General features: G+C 40.4%; 1 protein-coding gene across 5 annotated transcripts in view; it reads right to left on the bottom strand.

The window, feature by feature from the left end:
• osbp2b (oxysterol binding protein 2b) overlaps positions 1–19233 on the bottom strand; it is a 45207-nt gene that overhangs the window by 18539 nt on the left and 7435 nt on the right. The window contains exon 1 of one of the 5 annotated variants that reach the window (XM_074670226.1): positions 17165–17317. The exons of 2 other annotated variants lie outside the window; for them this stretch is intronic. Coding sequence is in view for 2 of the 3 variants with exons in the window: in XM_074670224.1 (XP_074526325.1) it covers positions 8775–8991 (217 nt within the window). In the remaining variant the exon portion in view is untranslated. Of the gene's footprint in view, positions 1–851; positions 892–8774; positions 9191–17164; positions 17318–19233 lie in introns of those variants that run through there. 2 more of the 5 variants (XM_074670224.1, XM_074670225.1) reach the window with 2 other exon arrangements.

The raw sequence follows: 19233 nt of genomic DNA, 5'->3' as shown, positions 1-19233 counted from the left end.
AAAAATTGTCAATAAAAACCTTTAAATCTTGAATCTTCATGATTTGGCCATGAATGGTAACAACACAAGTAAAGCTGCCACCAAAAAAATATAAGACATTTTCTTGATTACAGTGTACAAAACAGGTTTTTGCATTGTATATTCTAGTTTGATCTATTTTCTATTTGTTATGATGGAGGGATGAGGCTTTTTAACCTGTAACACAGCCAGCCACCAGGGGGAGCTCTAAAAGTTCTGGCCACACTATTTATAAGCTGTCATGTCATTTTTCTTTTTTTCTTTCTTTCTTTTTTTTTTTAAATACAGAATAAATGTTGAGGGTCTCGTAATTAGCTCAGCAGACACTACTGAGAAACTTAACCACTCTGGACAGCACTTTCTATGTTCATCCATATTACAAACATGTTGCATTAGTTGGCAGATGTTCATTCCTCTAGGTCTTTCTTTAAAAAAAAAGTTTCATTTTCTATTTCTTTAAAGAGTCTTTTAATCAGTTTTGGCAGTGGATAGGATGTCTTTGCATTATTTCCAATTTAACATAGTGTCTAATGAGTTGCAAACCATCAAATTTTGTTTTATGAACACTTACGTATCCTTTTCTGTGAGGGCTGGGGTTGTACAAATTGTGCAATCAAGTTTGCCTGAACTCAGTCAAGACAGTTATCAGAACAAGTCTTGTGACCACTAGAACAAAATCCAATTTATCCAAATAAGAATCACATTTATTCTTCAAAAGTTTTAGTCAAGTCAGCGTATCTAAAAAGGAAAAGAAATCCAATTAAGGCAAGAACAGACAAAAGAAGCCATGAGAGGATGAGCAATGAGGGAAAAGAGAAGTAGAGATCTCTCACCATGTTTGCAATCCTGGGCATCCATTTTCACCCAAAGGTAACCAGAGTTCAAGCTGGAGGGAAGCTACACGAACAGGCCACAGAGCTAATGTGTGAACATGTAGAAGTGGCTTTCAGACACGCAACTGTCTGATCATCAGGGATGAAAACAAAACAGTGCAGCCAAAGGTCAACCAAGCAGCCTGACAGTGACAATGAAACCTACCGGGAGCATGGATCAGAGCTGACAACAGTATCCACTCATTCCCAGCTAACGGCAGAAAAGGAAGCTAAGGTAACCGAATTTCAATAAGTTGACTGCAGAGAATGGCAGGTACAAAAAAAAAAAAGAAGAAGAAGGAAAATCTGACAACGTGAAGTCAGAAAACTGACTTGAGAGCGTGTCAAGAGACATGCAGCTCCTGTGAAAAGAAAAGCAGACAGGAATGAGAAAAGCAAGTTCAGAAAGAGAGGAAGGAGATAATGAAATAAGCCTAAAATTGATCAAGTGTGACTATACCAGAGCAGCTTTAAACAGAGAACTTACTCGGTTAATTGGTGCAGTTTTGAGCTTCCTCCCACGAGACAAAAATAAGCCTGCCCCAAATCACATTTAATTGGATACATTCTCGAAGTTTAAAATCAGTCTCAACCTATTTTAACCACAGAGGACAAAACTGTCGGGAAATTTGGTTTTGACTTGTACTAATCATTAAATAAGATATATGAGTTTTGACGTGTGATTTGAGGGGGTAATTGTACGAGGAGCAAAAGATGGATTCTCTTTTCATATTTCTGTTTCTGAAAAGCTCCTTGTGTTTTTTTTCACAGAAAACTGGGGAGATTGCCGACGATTTCAGAACATTTTACTATCTTTATAATTTGAAACTAGCTGCACACATGAACAAACAACTCTTATGTGTACAATTAATCTAGTATATCAGAATCACTCTGTTAACTTGAATGTTAAATTACGTATTCATGGGCTCTCAGCTTTGTTCAGTGTGTGCAAGGTGAAAAAGAGGGCATTGTGGATCATCTCCTTAAGTTTCATTGAAACTACGCGATGTTATTTGTGTATCCTAAAAGGCATTTCAGACAGACAGGTAATGGGATAAAGGAGGCTGATCTAACCAAAACCAAACCAGGGTGTGTTCAAAAATTACATTTACCAAACAGCAAAGTCACCACAGACTGAACTGCAGGAAACTTAATCCCAGTGCTCTGCCACACGTCCACATTTGAGAGTGTGAAATTACAGCATAGGACCGGATGATATTTAGGTTATCTGCAGGGACACTGGGTGGTGTTCAAACTTTTTAGAGGAGCCAGGAATAAAAAACAAGAAGTCATGCAAGGCTTTGGCTGAATCTGTATCTACACGGAGAGAGAACTGAACATGCTTTTATATCAGAAATGATTATGCTTTATGATATTTACCAAGTACAGTACTGTGTTTACCGTCAAGTTTGGGTGTGCAGAGGTAAACAAAAAAAACCTCACATGGCTAAGTAAAGAAATATTTAAAGCACTGCAGTAAAGCCTTGCTCTTATTATTCACCCTCATTCTGCCAATGAGTGCAGCAGCTCTCAGCGACGCAACTTAAAAATAAACTGTCACATGTACCGAGGCGTATTTGTTTAGTAGAGACTCTGCTTACAGCACGTCGCCTGCAAAACTAATTTTCTCTCCAAACCTCACTGAAATAAGTTGTGGGCTGCAAGAACACATATTTGCTGTTGGATCTTTTTCTGTAGACACACTTCACAGGACAGGGGGGATCAGGACACAAAGATGTACTGGTTGAAATGGAGTTTCAAGTATATCAGCGTTGTGATATCCTTCAGTTTCAAAGAGCTGGGTCCATCCAGCACTGATAGCATGTCCAGCTCTGGCAGACATGTATGAATGCTAGAAATCAAAACCCCTTTAATACACCGAAACCTTTTTTTCTCACTTGTAAATCATTCACACTGGGATCAAACGTGAAGGTAGCATTTTACACTAAACTCAGGTCAATAAATATCCTCTTTGTTTTGGCTGTGCACAAGATTGACCGCCCCACCTACCCCTCACACATCTTCATTTACTACAGATGTGAAAGGATGGCTCTCAGAAGAGGAGCTGACACCTTGAGGCAAGGCCAGGAGCCCATTACCACACCAGTCATGCCTCAAGGGCAGATTTCCTTCCCCCTTCCTCCACTGCATCACCTCGGAGAATACTCTGCATCTGCACAAATGTGACCATCTATCCACTCCCACCACGTCCCTGCTAGAGCCTCCTCCTTCACAGGAAGATAATATAATTAGAGCAGCACATGAATGTGTCTGAGGTGAGCTGGGACATACATACGGGTCACAGCTCACTTATCACTCAAATAAATCAAAACACTCTCGTTTTTCCTTTATTATGTGAAAATATAGCTCTTTTGCCCTTCACTTTTTCATCTCCATAGGTCGCATTCTTGATCACAAAAGACTGAGGAAGATAGAGAGACAGTCAGTGAAAGAGAGGGGCAGCAAAAAAGAGGGAGAGCAGAAGACAAGAGAGAAAGCAGGATGTGGGAGAATGTAATTGGGAGAGCAATGCTCTCTCTGCTGTCCCACAGTCAGGGCTCATCTCTGCTCGTCTCTGAGGACGCTCTGTCAGATCAGTGGAGCCAGGCCTCTGGCTGACAGGATGTCAGCCTGTGGCAGACAGACGAGCATATGGGAGAATTGTACTGCCCCTCTGGATTAAAGGTGGAATTTGAGGAATTTAAAGACCTGATCAGAATGAATACTAGCTGTTCAGCAAAGAGCCAACCTTTTATCTCTGATGGTTACAATTCATTTTTACAGCTAAAAGTTAAAGCACTGCAGAGCAACGTTTACAGCGCTGTTGTTTTTCACATTATGCAATATTAGCAGATAAAAACAATAACACCAATTAAATGTAATTGCTTACCCAAATCTTGCTCATACAACTGCTTTTGTTGAGGGATTAACAATGATCCAAACTGAGGCCATTTTTAGTCCAAACATTGCATAATGCATACACTCAGTTGCCACTTAATTCTCAGCATAAATCCTTTTGTCTTCCAGAAATTACTTTAAGCAGCCTTTCTCTGTTTTCCTTGACTATGCTTGATTAATGGCTCCCACAAAACTTGCAGTTATGCTGGTTGTTAAAAGAGAGACTCGTATTTTAATCAACATTGTCATACAAAGCTTTTTTTTTTTAAATAGCGTGCTAAACTTGAAAGGATTTTTTTTACCCTTTTTTAACCTCATTTGTGTAATTTTTGCTTTTGCACTCTAGCCTGTGAATATCAGTATCCATGTAAGAGTGATCATTAGATATTGATTGTATAATCCTGCCTTAACGCATACTTATTCTGAAGCGAATGTGTATTTATGGCACAGAACAAGTTTATACCCCTGGTTTTCTCTCAGCACCAACAGCAAAGCAGAGATGGAGAGGACTGTTTTCAGCTTGACTGTTTTGATGGAGTACGCAGAAAGCACTGAATTTATAAGAAGTATATCAGACACAGACGTGAGATCCAGCCAGATGAGGAGTGAAGAGCTGTCCCAGAGGAGAAGAGTGTAATCCTGCCCAGTAATTGCTAACTTGCTCAATCCTTCCCCTGAGATAAATCACAGTGAGACAAACAGAGGAGACAGCAGGTTAAATCCAGTAACACAGCATTTGGCTCTCCACAAGCAAATGAGAAACTGTGCAGTGCAACTCATCACTGTCCCCAAAGCTCTGCAGTACAGCTCTGACTGTGCATCCGATCGAACACTATCCGAGAGCAGCAAACAAAAGGAAAGATTAACAGCAAACTGCAGAATCCAAGCAATGACTTTTAATTCATTTTATAATGTGCTGGGGCAGACAAAAAGAAAAACGACCAGCCTGCCAGGGAATTAACTAGATTTATATGCCTGTAAACTTGGTACAATTTTTAAAATCCCAGCTGGTGCATCAAAGATGAGGGAGAAAAATGTTTTTGAATAACTTTATAAATTTGAAGGTTGAGGTCACTAATTAGCCTCAACCTAACTTTGCTCATCTACACATGGCTGCATAATGTGACAGCTTTTGCAGTATACAGTTTGCTTCACTAGAGGAGCAATAAAAAAAGCCAAAACCTGAAAATATAACCATGTGGTGATCTCCTTTGAACTGGTGTGCTCTGTGTACAATAGCTCATCCTTGAAATACAAAGAAGCTGAAAGGGGCTTGTGCAAGAGCTAGTAATCATGCACTGACTGAATGTGTGCTGACACAAAGTAATTCTGAATCTACACACACGTTAACAGCTGACTGGGTAATGTGAGGAGGAGGGTCTGCTGACAGATGAAAAACAGCAAGTATATAAAAAGTGAGGATAACACTTACAGTGGTGTTGTGTATCGATGTTTCAACATAACACATTTCTTGTCTTAAATCATTTGAGCCACAGTTTTCAAGCAGCATTTGATTAACTTAGAGGTGCATAGTCGATACACAGGAATCAATGAGCAGAACCGCTTTGGTGAAGAACTAAATGGTTATTATCATATATGCATAATGTATCCATTGATGGTTTCTCGCTTCAGTTCCAGAAAATTCTACTTGGATCTCAACCATATCACCTTCCTCTGCTAAGCCTAAAAAAATTAATCTTCCATTTTGAATCACATGGAATTGATGAGAACTCTGTTTCGAGTAATAGTGTAGAGAGATTAAGCTAAAGTCCATGATCATGATTCAGTAACACAACCACTGATTCTGTAAAGAATATTTAACAGAGGAGAATAAACAGTCAGATGTAAACTGTCTCTGGACACTGACAAAGTTTCCATGTTCTCTTCAACAAAAACAGATTTCAATAAGAAGAGGTTATCAGAATGATGGGGAATTTCACATGATAGTGCAGCTTCATATGAGCTGATATTTTGTTCAATCAGACAGAGGTGAATTTGCTGTAGGTGCAACATTTTTACTTTAATTTAATGCCAGCAATCTTTTGGAACTGAATGGTTGTTTCAATTTAATTGGACTAAAGTCGCAAAATATTGCAGACAGTTGTCACATTGCAACTAGGGCTTTCTCTCCAGTGGCTCTTGTGCTGCTTTCCTCTTGTACTGTTCACATTTCTGCAGCCTTTCTTTCTCGACAGTAAAAGTGACAGTGATAGTAACATGGCTGTCAACCAGATGTAATGGTTTGGCATGTGTGTGCCTTTCAGAGCTGTAAAGTATCTTATTGTTCACACTGTCGTATCTGTTATAGCAGAGGCCCAGTTAGAACGGTGTGCTTCCAGTTTTACAGGGAAAAAAGTAGTTTTTTCCTGGCTAAAGCCCTTTGCACACCAGACGCGTATTTTAATGCAAATATTTATTTTCTTCGTACCTACTGTTTAATGCAAGCTTTCACATCAGCAATGTTCTTTCATTCAGCAAAATTGCGGGCTTTTATTTATATGGGCAGAGGTCAATTTTTTCCAGAGTTTCACTTGCAATGAGTACACATCCAATCAATTAAAACGCTCATTGACACATCACCTACCAAAACATTTATCATTGATTGTTTTTGTGTCCCAGCACCCAGTCCCAGCACGAAAGACATAAAAACTACAAAAACAATGATTACAAAGACATAGTTTTGGGAATGGCTGCAGAAACTGAATATGAGGTCTCTGAATTGTTTGCAATTTCGTGCCATTTATTTGCCTCGCCATTGTTGTGCAAAGACCTTTAAAGCCATTGATTTACTGTGTTACCAAGGCCATTTATATCAAACAGTTCTCTACAGAGAAGTGGTCTGCACTTTCAATTCAGGTATTGCTAAGAGGCTCAGGATTCGATTCGATTTTGGTTCTCCAGGTTGCGATTCTATTCAATATCAGTTTGATTCGATATTGATATAAATGCTTTGATTTTCGATTTTCATGCCCATGTGACCATTTGTGGTATGTCACCTCATGTTTTGGAGCAATAAACAACCCAAACGTCAGACTTCAAAGCTGAAGGAGCTGACTTCACGCTGCTGACGCTGCCATTCAGTGTTGTTTGGTCAGCCCTCGTCCATGCAATGCAATAAACCCCCCCCACTTGCCAGGGGGTGAATTCAGAGGATTTGCTGAACCAATATTGAATTGGGCGAGGAAATATTGTGATGCATCGATTAATCAATATTTTTACCCACTCCTACTTTTATGGTACTGATGGAGGATCATTAAGTTGCTTGATAAGAAGATTGGGATGTGATTTCAATGTTTGTTTTCAAGTTGATTAAAGGTCCCATATTATGCAAAAATGACTTTATTAAGTCTTTTAGTGAACTTTGTGGGTCTTTGGCTTTCCTCCCAGCCCACAAAATGTGTTATTTAATGACCAAACCTGTACTTAGTAGTGCTTGTGAATGTAAAATCCTGACCTAAAACAAGTTGTTTCAAATTTCCGGGATTTGCTAACATCAGCGATTCCCTTTTTCGACCAATCAGGAGCAAGTCTGACCTGATTGGTCCACCGGAGCAGATTTTCCTCAGTGCCCCCTGTCTCTGTGTTAGCTTCAGGATGCTAACTTTAGCAGTGTTAACCTGTTGTTTTAGCCTGTAAAGTTACAGTAAACGAGCTTCGCTGTTTCTAAACATTGTGCACTCGGAGCTCGTGGCGCCGGTCTCAGTGACTGGTAAGAGCGGGGCGGTATCAGTGGGGGCTCATTTACATATTAAGGTCACGCCCACTAAATCAGAGCGTTCTGAACAGAGGGGCTATGAGAGCCTGGAAACAATGCTGCTGTGCTTGATTTATTGGCTTTTTGGACCAAAACATGTTACTACCATTTTATGAAGACATCAATGAGCCATATTAAACCGCAGAAAAGGAGCATAATATGGGACCTTTAAGGAATAAAGAAAAAGTAAGTTGGGGGGAAAAAATATCCAGATCAAAGATAATGGTACCATCTTGCACATGACTGTTTCATGAAGGATTTGACATTTTTTCCATTCATGTGTAAGAGGATAGTCAGTACTCAATTGTCTATGGAGGATCTGAAATGATTGGACTGATGTCCATAAATGTGATGTGCTGGTTTTGAAAGATGTTTTGTGTATAACTTAAACACATCCCGACATTCATATCGTGGAGAGCATTTAGGGGCAGGAATTTGACAGGTCTTAAAACAGCGCAGTCTATACCAGGTATTCCAAACTCATTTCAGTGAGCAAACAGGGAGTGAAAAGACAGAAAGCCCCAGGTTTAAGAGCACAGCTGTTCAATTCAACAACATCCAAACCTGCCATCAGCTACCGTGAACCAGCAGTGAAGTAAGTGAGGTGGAGATAAAACAGAATGAAAAAAGGGGAGGGTAAAGTTTTAACTCTACTGGTATTTTTGATGCTATATACATGACTTTATACTGATCCTGTGCAAAATTCCCAAGCATCTTCTTGTCATAGTTGACTCTGCCTTTATTGGACAGTGCAAACATGCTGTAAACACTGCTTAATATCACCACCCTCATATCACATTTGCACCAAACGCCCTTGCACAGAAGTCCTCACACAGAATATGAGATTCACAGGTGCATGTTACAGGCACAACGTGTAGGCCTGGCACACTCCGACTCATCCATATGCAAATGTGAGGTGGAGCAGGCGCAAAGAAAAAGAGAGGAAACGAGTCTGAGCGAGAGCAGCACAGGAAGAAGAAAGAAAGAGAGACGGAGACTGCATGCAGCGAGGAGTGACAGGACAGACTGCTCTTTTTACAGCACGGGGCGCTGCATTGTAGAGGGAGGCTGCTAAAATGTAAGCATCCGTGGCGACAGAGAACAGATGCTAGAAAGAGGAGGATAGAAAAATGACAACAAGCTCTCGGACAAACGATGAGGAGGATATAGCAGAATGATGAGGGTTTGTCCTTGCTTCTGTGTTTTAGCTTTAGCCATATAGCTGTACTGACCCTTGTTGAGTTTACTCAGGCAGCCCGAGTTGCAGAGGGAGCGGACCGTCCCCGACTCCCAGCAGCTGCGGCCCTTCATCCCACTCTCTGCAGGCCTGATCCCACTCCACGCTCCCTGAGACGCAACGCTGCCCTGTGCCACTACATAATCCCAGCAAGGGGGGGGCAGAGGCAGCGACTTTCCCTGTTCAGCATTGCACCGTGCACACACACACATGCATAGTCACACACAAACATACAGCACAAAGACAAGGAAGCGATGCAGTCGCCCCCACTTGAATTTCCTATCCTCTCTCCTGCATTGCTTCCCTTTTTTTAGCGGAAACACACACACACTCTGGAAACACACATTCACAAAGCTCGGCACATTTACAATTCTCCTCCACATGCTTCTCTCAGTGCGGTGCAGAGTGGAAGAGAGGGGTGGGAGGGAGTGAGGGAAGCAGAGAGGAGAGCCATTGGCAGCAAGCAGTCATATACTGAACTAAGACCAGAATGCATTGCTTCTTCTCTGTTAACCCCTGCCTGCTGATTTTGCTGCTTCACAGGAGAGTGGACTGTTTGAGAAAAGCTAAATATTTGCGCAGCCATTAAATGAAGGCTGTGGATCCCCAAAAATGACATGATGAGAAGCTTATCCATCGTGATGCACGAGGGATAAAGAGATTTTAAGTTCTAACGTTGTCATTACTAAGGGTACAACCAGATCAGGGGCGGTAGGTTTAAAGAAAATCCTGTTTGAACAAACCATTTTTTTTTTCTCCTAGAGGTTGATGTGGCCCATCTTAATTAGATTTTTTTATGGTCGAGATCACCTGCTGCAGAGACAACATTAGATCTGACCCTCTTACAGAAAGGTCGGTGTCACTGTGTTGTACTTGTCCTGACAACAAATCTTATTCCTTCTCCTTTAAAAAAGGCTGAAACTTGTCTCACATGACTGTGGTGTGCAAATGAAGGTCATCTTGGCAATGTGAACCAATTCTCTGATTGTTTTCAATTCTGCTTTAGCAGGAAACTTTAAGCTCATCACTTATACTACAAGCTGAGTGATGACTAGGTGGGGGAAAAAAAATCAAAAATCGATGCATTGGGATTTTTTGTTTGGTAATATCAGAATCAGGATTCTTTGTCAAAAAAAAACTTTTTTTCAATTCAAATTCTTCATTTCAGTCTTTATTCATAAACTGGATTGGAAAAAAGTTACCACTTTTCTCCAGCAGGGGGTGAAATGCTTCTCTCTGATTCATGACACGCATTTTATGAGAAAATATGGCTCCTGATGTAATGTACATGCTAACTAGAGCCAAACCGATGAATTGGTCGGGCCGATTGATCGGGCCAATTATGCCTGTCACCGATTAATCGACATCGGCCGAAATGTAGCTGATTATAAAAATTTTTGCTCCACGGAGATTCTGTTGCACCTGCTTCTGTGTGTCTGTGTGTTGGGCTGCACACTGCTGAGTGCCCGGCCCCCCCACCCACCATCATCTAATTTAAGACTATAGAATGACGTTTTAACATCGTGTTAGTTGCTTTTTTGTGAGATAAACAGAGATAAATGCTACTGTTAATTCACACTTCACCATTATCTAATGTAAGACTATAATACAGCGTTCGAACGTCGTGTAAGTTGCTCATTGTGTGTCTACATTTTTTTTTTTTTTTTTATACTTACTGTGTCTAAAGTTTGACTTATTTATTTAAGGTGTTCACAGTTTGACTTCTTTATTTATTATTGTGTTTACAGCCTGTTCTTATCTATCATTTGTTTACACTACAGTTACAGTCTTATGTTGAAAGTTCTATCATTTAAGTTCCTTGTTTTAATTTAATAGTGTATATTCTCTGTCTTGAATCATATGGGTATTATAATGATTTTTGATTATATACTGTATATATCCTGTGTATATCAATGAATTTATCATATATATCAGTCGATATATTGGACATCGGCTTTTTTTGCCCCCAGTATCGGTATCGGCATCAGCCCCAGAAATCCCATATCGGTCGGCCTCTAACGCTAACATCATCATTTAACTTTTTCTTATGGTCTGGTGTTGAAAGAGCAAACTAAAAATAGCCAAAATCATTAATATGGAAGAATCGCAATTGAAATCAAATCGGCACCCCAAATATCTGAATTGAATCGAGAATAGCATATCCCAGCCCTAGTAATGACCAAAATGTTCATCTTCAGAAAATTCCTCACTTCTTTAAGCAATTCAATTCAAGGTTTTTGGTCCCTTCATTTGAGCCTGTTCGATGTTTAAGAAAAACATCAACAGCAAATTTGCTCATCCAATCAAAAACCCATCCAGTTAATATGTGAAATTTGTTTTAGGGGGGAATTCTTTAGACTCCATAAAAGCCACTGCCCTCTACTTCTTTAGGCTTTTACTGAGAACACATATTTTGCAGGAGACATCACAAATTTGCTCCTTAACTAAAACCAGCTCACATCTATTAGTAATGCTTTAAACTGATGTGGAATATGGCTTCAAGAAAAGCCCAGGCTGAGACACTTTCATGCTACACCAATTTAGTGTATAGCAGCGTGAATAAAATGCACAAAAATAGTTCTGCAAATTAGGCCAAGAAGACACTGAGCTCCTTCATTTCTTCAACTGACATTGCCGTGGTATTGCATGAAGCTTGAACTGAATTGCAGGGATTCTGAAAAATATCTGATAACAGCAAAAACAGGTAACAGGGGAGCTCAGCCGTGCGCTGTAAGTGAGATGAAGAAAGTGCTGACAAAGACAGATTGCTGGACTGTAAATAAATAACATCCTCTAAATGTCTCGGGGCATGTTCGACTAGGAACTGAGGCGTAAAACCTCTGTTAATTTCATACCTGACTTTCATCATTTTTTTTCTATTATACCATTCAGTTCAACCATGCAGAGAGACAAGGTAGCCATGCTGGGGGCATACAGCAGGCTGTGTGTGAAATATCTACCCAAAAGCAATGCTTTAGATCATTAGAAGCACTTATGATTCTTCAAGCAGAGCTTTATCACTCACAATCTATTTTTAAGACATGGAAGAGTGAGAACAGAGACTCGACACGGTTAATTCAGAACAGAAAGATAACTCCAATTTCTCAAATATCAAGCTTAAAAAAATAGAGTAGCCTCTGGAGTAGAGTGTAATACAATCTGTCCGAAACATCACATAATTTCTTATAAAGATCTTATGTAATTAAATAGAAATATAATCTCACATTTGACTGTTTTACCGCTGAAGGGGCAAGAGTTGATGGCCAGACCATCTGAAAGACAAACTAAAGAGAAAGAGGGCATTTTAAAGAGCACGAGTTACAGCCTCATTAGACCAATTACTGCATTTAGTTCCAGGGCCCCAAACACTCCCCAAAGCCTGACTGCACAAACACTGTGCTCATTAAAACCAGCTCAAACTGCTTGGTGCAAAACTTTTAGGCCCTGGGAGGGAATTAATTTTGACAATGTAATGTCTCCTTAGAAGACACATTCTGAGTGGGTCTATTTTAAACATTACTCTGCTGCAGATTCAGTAACAGTAGCCATATTGATTAGATTGATTCATGTCAAAGAGCACAAAAGGCTTGACACTTACTTGTCTCTTATTGTTACCAAGACAACAAAACCGACTTGCATGAGAGAATCAGTCTAACAAAAGATGACTTCAGTGAAACAGTAGCATTAGTATTGCCACTACTGCGGCAGTAACAGTAGTGGCAATGATAACCTGCTTATCCAAAGGAGGTGGAAGATCTTTAATTATCCACAAATTTCAGAGTAATTGCTTCCTGCAGCAGTTAGCTATGGCTCACAGCAGAGGAACCATGCATCAACTTGATGTTTGGCATTCATAGACAAAAGGCCACATGAAGTAGGTTAAAATTACAGAAGACTCTACATACACTTAGATAATGAATCATTTATCTCTGTATGTATTGACAACTCACTGACAAATCATTGATAAAGTCAAGTCTGAGTTTTTGCTTTCTTGCACGGCAGCTTTTGGTTTAGGATCCGTTAGTATTTATGTGAAAGGTGCCTTTTAGCTTTTGATGATAAAGGAGGCTTCATAAATATAGAAGCTAACTTGACATGTGGAAGCAATCACAGTAAAATACTTTCTCTTACAAAAGTGAAGAGGCTCCAATGTGAGAAGATAAACAGTCTCAGCAGCCTCACTTTTCAATACATAAAAAGATACAAATCACCTTCATCTTTTCTTTCCATGGCTGTGCATTGGCGCAGAATCTTCTACGTTGGGCCACTTCAAAATAATCCCAGCACACTGGTAATAGCAGAATACCTTCACTGTTCAGAGTTGCTAGGCGCCACCCTGTTGGTTATGGCTGCCATTTGCAGCAGCTCTCTCTTCTTTGCCATTTTCTTGTACTTTTTCAGTCTCTTTCTCGTCATCTTTGTATTTGGAGTGGATCATTACTTTATATGGCTCATTTATTGGTCATGGACACCAAACTTTTAGTGGCTTCAGTGATATTTTTACAACTTTTTCTCCTGTGTTTGTCTGGAGATTCTACATGTAACCATGGCTGCCTTGTTTACATGTGAACTCAGCTGTTAGCAGCCTGTAGCATGTCAATGCTAACTGGTGTAAGGCCTGATGTCTTTCCACAAGTTAAGGAGAAGAGGTGAGGTTCTGAGCTGGTTCTTAGGTGTGAGCTATGAAGTGATGACATGGACCTGTCCCTCCATCCATCATTATTGGGAACGTAAGATCTATCTCCAATAAGATGGACCAGCTAGCTGTGCTAATCCAGCAACAGAGGGAATACAAGAGGGCAGAGTAGCATCATGCTATTGACAGACATGGCTAATGGAGCTAACATCAGACACCAATGCCACATTGGGAGAGATTTACCTGCTGTGAGCAGACAGGATCTAGGGGGCAGAGATGGAGCATGACTGAAGAAGCTCAGTCATAACAGTAGTGGCAATGATTTGGAGGTGGAGGCTGGCTGAACTGGAGAATGATGGACAAGCTGTCATTATCTATTTTCTTATGGACCTTTTTGCACTTTCTATACACTTTCTTACTTTTGTTTTCTTGATTGCTGCTGTGACTTCAATTTGTACTTGTTACAATGACAATAAAGTTCTATTCTATTCTATTTTAACAGGTTTGAGGTAAGGACTCGGAGTTCAGGGAAACTGTGGCAACTTTTGGCAATCAAAACCAGGTGCAGATGACCAGGTTTTGTGCTGGTGTGAGTCATAACCACCAGAGAAAAACACAGGTCTCTCTTCTCTCTTCTAAACTTAGTTAGCTGGCATGGTGTTGACATGGGGACTTAGACATGCTGCAAATAAATCCGGTCTTGTCCGTGACCAGGAGGGTGAGAAATAACATTTAGAAATAACCTATTAACCTATGGCACTGCGAATCTCATTTTAGATTGTGGGTTATGATAAGGCAAACACCTAGAGGGGAAACTTTTTTCAACATCACTTAAAAAGACCTCACAGTCCCTTTAAAACAGGGAACTCAATCGTGTGCCATAGCATGCCAAGAGGCTGCAGGTTTCCTTTCTAACCAAAAACTCCACCAGCTGATTTCAATAACTGGTCCCTGCTCTCTGCTTGAAGGTGGGGAAATCAGTAAAATCAGCTGGTGGAGTTTTTGGTTGGAAAGAAAACCTGCAGCCTCTTGGCCCTCCATGGCACGAGTTTAAGACACCTGCTTTAAATTAACACTCTGGTCATAGAAGCTTTGATACTGTTGGTGAAACTTTCTTGATCCTTAATAGATGAACTTGAAAAATGCATGTCTCTCTTATCTGTCATTGCAATATCAAGCTCTGCTCAGAGGAGCAAAAGCAACAACTAAAGAATCAGAAAGAAAAACATGAAAACTGTTGAAATTCCAAAGGACATTATACAAATACAAAACATGAATCCTCTGTTCTCTCTCTTTTGATGTTCTCAAATACATTTAATATAGTGTTGTAGGAAAAACCTTACTGTGAAGTGTTTGGAATATAGCATACAACAAGTTAGCATGAAGTGCTACACCTGACCTTTTAGAAAGAGGACGGATGTTACAGAAAAGCACTACAAAGAGACAAAGACAAAAAATTAGAAACCTGCCTACTTAACCAGTGTTGTTCTGTTTGAATGTTTTGCACACTCGTGTATATTTTAATGACCTGTCTGTATGAGCCTATTCAGTTTTTCAGCTACCCTTCACTGCTGATGAAGCAGAAAAGATTCAGAGAGCGTCAAAGAGAAAATGTGGGTGTCGACTGGGACACAATGTAGGCTGAATAATGAGCTCAGTTTCACTTACAATGCAGCAGGTCACTGGACACAGTGACCCATGCAGAGCAGACACATCACAGCTAGGAGAACAAAGAGTGTTACAACCATACCAGCGATGTCTGATGGATTGTGCAACAATACAGCAAGTCAGTAGCATTGTCTGTTGACCGTGCAGTCATGATTAACATTATACAGTAGATTAATGACTCCAAGGTAATCACTAACAAAATCCACCTAATTTGGACAAAAAGGGAATATTGGAAGCTGGGTATAGATAGATGACTACTCAGAAGTGGCTCTTTTTAAAGATATCCATCCCAGTTATTTTGGGATTGCTGATCCTTCAGATACCAGTGTTCTGCTTTGTTTAGAATTTGATATTGACTACATTTTGATATTAGCAGTTTAATTGACACTTTCAATTTAAAATGTGTCAGACAAGGACAACCATGAAAGAATCAAAAGCTACTTTAGTTCCGAAGAGTGAATGTTCAAAGCGTATTGTTTTTTTCTCTTCAGAGAAACTTCCAGCGGTCAACCATTCATCAGAAATTCTGAGACCACTTCTGAAGCAGGGGGATGTGGCTTTCACAAGCAATTCCACACACTTAGACTAAGAAAGGTTGACAGAGAGTGACAGAGAATGTCAAGAGAAAGGAGAAAAAAGATTCAAATGAAGGAGTTACACTGTCTTACGTCAGGAAAACAGGAACAAGCCCAGCTAAAACAGAATCAAGATGTTGCAGTTAATCAGTTTTAATTGTAAAGGATCTAACCGAGGTAACGGGACACAACTAGGACACAATGGTGTCTCAGAGAGCAGGTCAGACCAGTGGGAGGAAGTGGGTGGCTTGTAGCTTCAAGATCGATGTGTACGTGTGACAACAGTGCTGGGACGTGTAGTTTATGGGGAGAGTGTGAGTTTAGAGAGGTCAAATCAATTACAAGTCAACAGAGAGTTGATACTACAAAGATGCCGTGCTTTTAATTCAGATTTCAGTGAAGCACAGGGTGAGAAACAGGGAAAGTATAGCTGTGACAAAAAAGAAAGAAATGGAGAGTCCCAGTGGAGATTTTCTGTCTGACAGTCTACCTGGACAGGCATGTGTTGTAGATCTCTGTAAAGAGCTTCATCTGGCAGTGATGTTTGTTATGTTACAAGAAAGAGTAAAACTCGGATGTTTCTCTATCTCCATCCACACTAGGGACTGAGCTAGGCTAGCAAACCAACCTCTGCCTGCACGCTCTTTTACATCCAAGACAAACAAGGACAACCGATTTGATACAGAGCCACTGCAGGACTAATTGATGAGAATGATGAGCACGTCATCTGTGATTTCATTACTGCCCTTCATGGGCTAAGGAGATAGTACAGCGTAACATGGGGTAATTTTAAACACATTTGACTCGACTTTCACTGATTCAGACAGGATGAATATTCTGTGAACCAGTCCCCAGAGGGTGCCTATTTCCCTTTCAATTGAACGCATTTGTTATTGTATGAGTAAATCATGAGCAACACTGTTTCAAAAATGAATTCAAAGACGCATTCCTTAAGAGAAAATGTCGAAACACTTTCTTTACTTCTAACCGACACAGACACACGCATAACTACGACCTGAGTCTCCTGCCCTGCCCTGACAATGCATCCCTCTCCCAATGGGATACCAGAAATGCAGACACAGTCAAACCAATGTTTTCAATTCACATCTTCACACATATATTCTCATGATTTGTTAAGTTCTACTTTGATTCCTGATTCTAAGCAGAGTCTGTCTCCTGAGTGAGCTGTAACAATTTCTGGGACAGATGTCTATTGTGAAAATGTGTTAATGCTGAAAATAACAGGTTTCCTCTGTAGGGATTACAAATAAAAACATCATACTATTTTGTCAGCTAGAATACTTATGCAGAACTGCATCTTATGATATCAACTACATACACCAGTTAACCATGTATGTATACACACACACACACACACACACACACACACACACACACACACACACACACACACACACACACACACACACACACACACACACACACACACACACACACACACAATCCTGTTCAAAACACAAAAGGAGGAAAGAGCCCGGTACTTACAAGAAAAAAAAAAACTGTGCCTTATCCGGTTTCTATTTCTTTGCCCAGACTTTGCAGCAAAACAGAAATGTCTTGAGAAAAGAAAGAGTGGAGAAAGCAGCTCTGGGTCATTCCATTCAGGGCTAAACCCCGCTGGGTGAAAAGCAGAGTAAACGGCTTACTGAGAGGGAGAGGAGGACAGAGAGGAAAAGGGAGGGGGCGGGAAAACCAGACAGAGAGAGGGTGACTGGAAGAGAGAGGAAGAGCGAGTATTGAAGCAAATGCACGGGGGAAAAAAGACACACAGGGAGACAGTCGGGACCATGAGATGAGAGGGAGAGAGAAGAAGCAAAGGAAACTAAGGCTGTCTCAATGTGTCCTCACATTGTTTTTTTTACAGTTTCAGGACCATGGACAGAGCACCAGGAGATGCTTTTAAATAAAAAGCATTCCAGCAGCAAGAATGTAAACTACAATGTGAATAAGAGGAGCCTGCAGAAAAGTATGACAGAAAAAAAAGACAAGAAGGATGATAAAGTAACTATGTATGATAAAAGTGAAACAATGTGAAAGCCAGATTAACCCCAAACCAGAGCAACCCAAGGCAGTTTTAGCAGATACAGATCAATGCAGTGTTGTTTGTGAAATGAAGACAGAAATCAGCTTGAATGTGGACATGTGGCTGCTGTTGTTACCCTCTTGACTTTCACAGCTGTATCAGTTTGAACTCAGCCAGACCCTCCTGGTGGTGTGGGCAAAACCAGCAACTGGATGACTTGTTTCTCTGAATTTGTCCCAGACCTCTTCCTTCTTTATCAATATTCACAGTGTAAGCAGTTATTCAGTTGTTTCATTCCCAAAGGTCCATTACATGCGCTTAAGTAGAAGCCACCACCGGAACAGTTGATTCAACGGGCTGTGATTCCACTTTCACAAGCAGCAGCAAAACCAAGGCAGGCAAATTGTAGGAGAGGTCACATTGAAGTAAAGGAAAACACTGCCATCTGCTGACTCAATGCCTCAGACTACAGGCTGGAGTAAAGCTGTTAGAAATCCAATCCAGGACAAAACTAGAAAAGCACTCAAAGAGCGCAGACCTCCACCAAGCATATTGCGATTGTCACGCAACACTTTAGTCCTACTTAAATGTTATACTCCCTTTCAGCAGACTGTCTGCTACAATCTGGTGTTAGTTGCAGGTTTGTACGATAATTTGTTACGTGACGGTGTTGAAAATTATGATGACCCAGTACAAATTTCATATTCTGGATGTTAGTATCCAGAATATTGTCAGGATCTGGATCGTATGTGTACATTTGTCAGAAATTATGGTGACCTTGTCTTGTATTGTTTTACAAAACAATCCAATCATTTATTGTGGAGTTATACACACATATGGTGAAAACGGCCCTATCTCACAATGATAAAGAATCTTTTTAAAAAGTCTTGGATCCAGACGGTGATCCGGATCACCTCCAAAATTCAATCACTAACCCATTTTAAACATTTCCTGAAAATTTCATCAGGATCTGTTCATTACCTATTGAGTTATGTTGTTCACAGACAGACAAACAAACAGACAGACAGAAAAACTCTCCCAAAAACATAACCTCCTTGGCGGAGGTAATCAGAACAAGATGCACTCATGGAAGAACAGGCAATTTACAAGAGAAGCCTTGAGAATTGTCAAGGCTTCATGTATGTCATCAGTGCTGAAGAGGAGCTCAAGTCATTGACTTGGGGACCTTGGTCATAGAGAAAGAAAAAAATCTCACAGCTCACAGTCAAAGACAGACTCATGACTAAAGTCAGGACAAGAGCCTTGTGTTGCATCACTGGATTTCACTTTCTAAAACCTTCTGCTCAGGTTACATTACAAAAAAAGCACAACAAACAGCCATGCACAGGATATCAAGTCAAACTGATCTCAATTATTGTGTGTTGTGGCTGCACACTGTGTCCTACTGAGGAGATCAATTGGAGCTCTTTGTTTTCCAGTCAGTGAGGGGAGTGCAGGTTAATAAATGTGGGAGCGGCATCACTGATCTATTTTTGTCTAACACAATATAGAAAAGTAGAGATGCTCTGAA

This window comes from Halichoeres trimaculatus, unplaced genomic scaffold, assembly GCF_033239565.1.
Source record: "Halichoeres trimaculatus isolate MK-OKI-2021-1 unplaced genomic scaffold, fHalTri1.1 fHalTri1_scaffold_5, whole genome shotgun sequence".
NCBI lineage: Eukaryota > Metazoa > Chordata > Actinopteri > Labriformes > Labridae > Halichoeres > Halichoeres trimaculatus.
The sequence above is the reverse complement of the archived record's forward strand: the minus strand, read 5'-3'. Positions and strand labels throughout refer to the sequence as shown.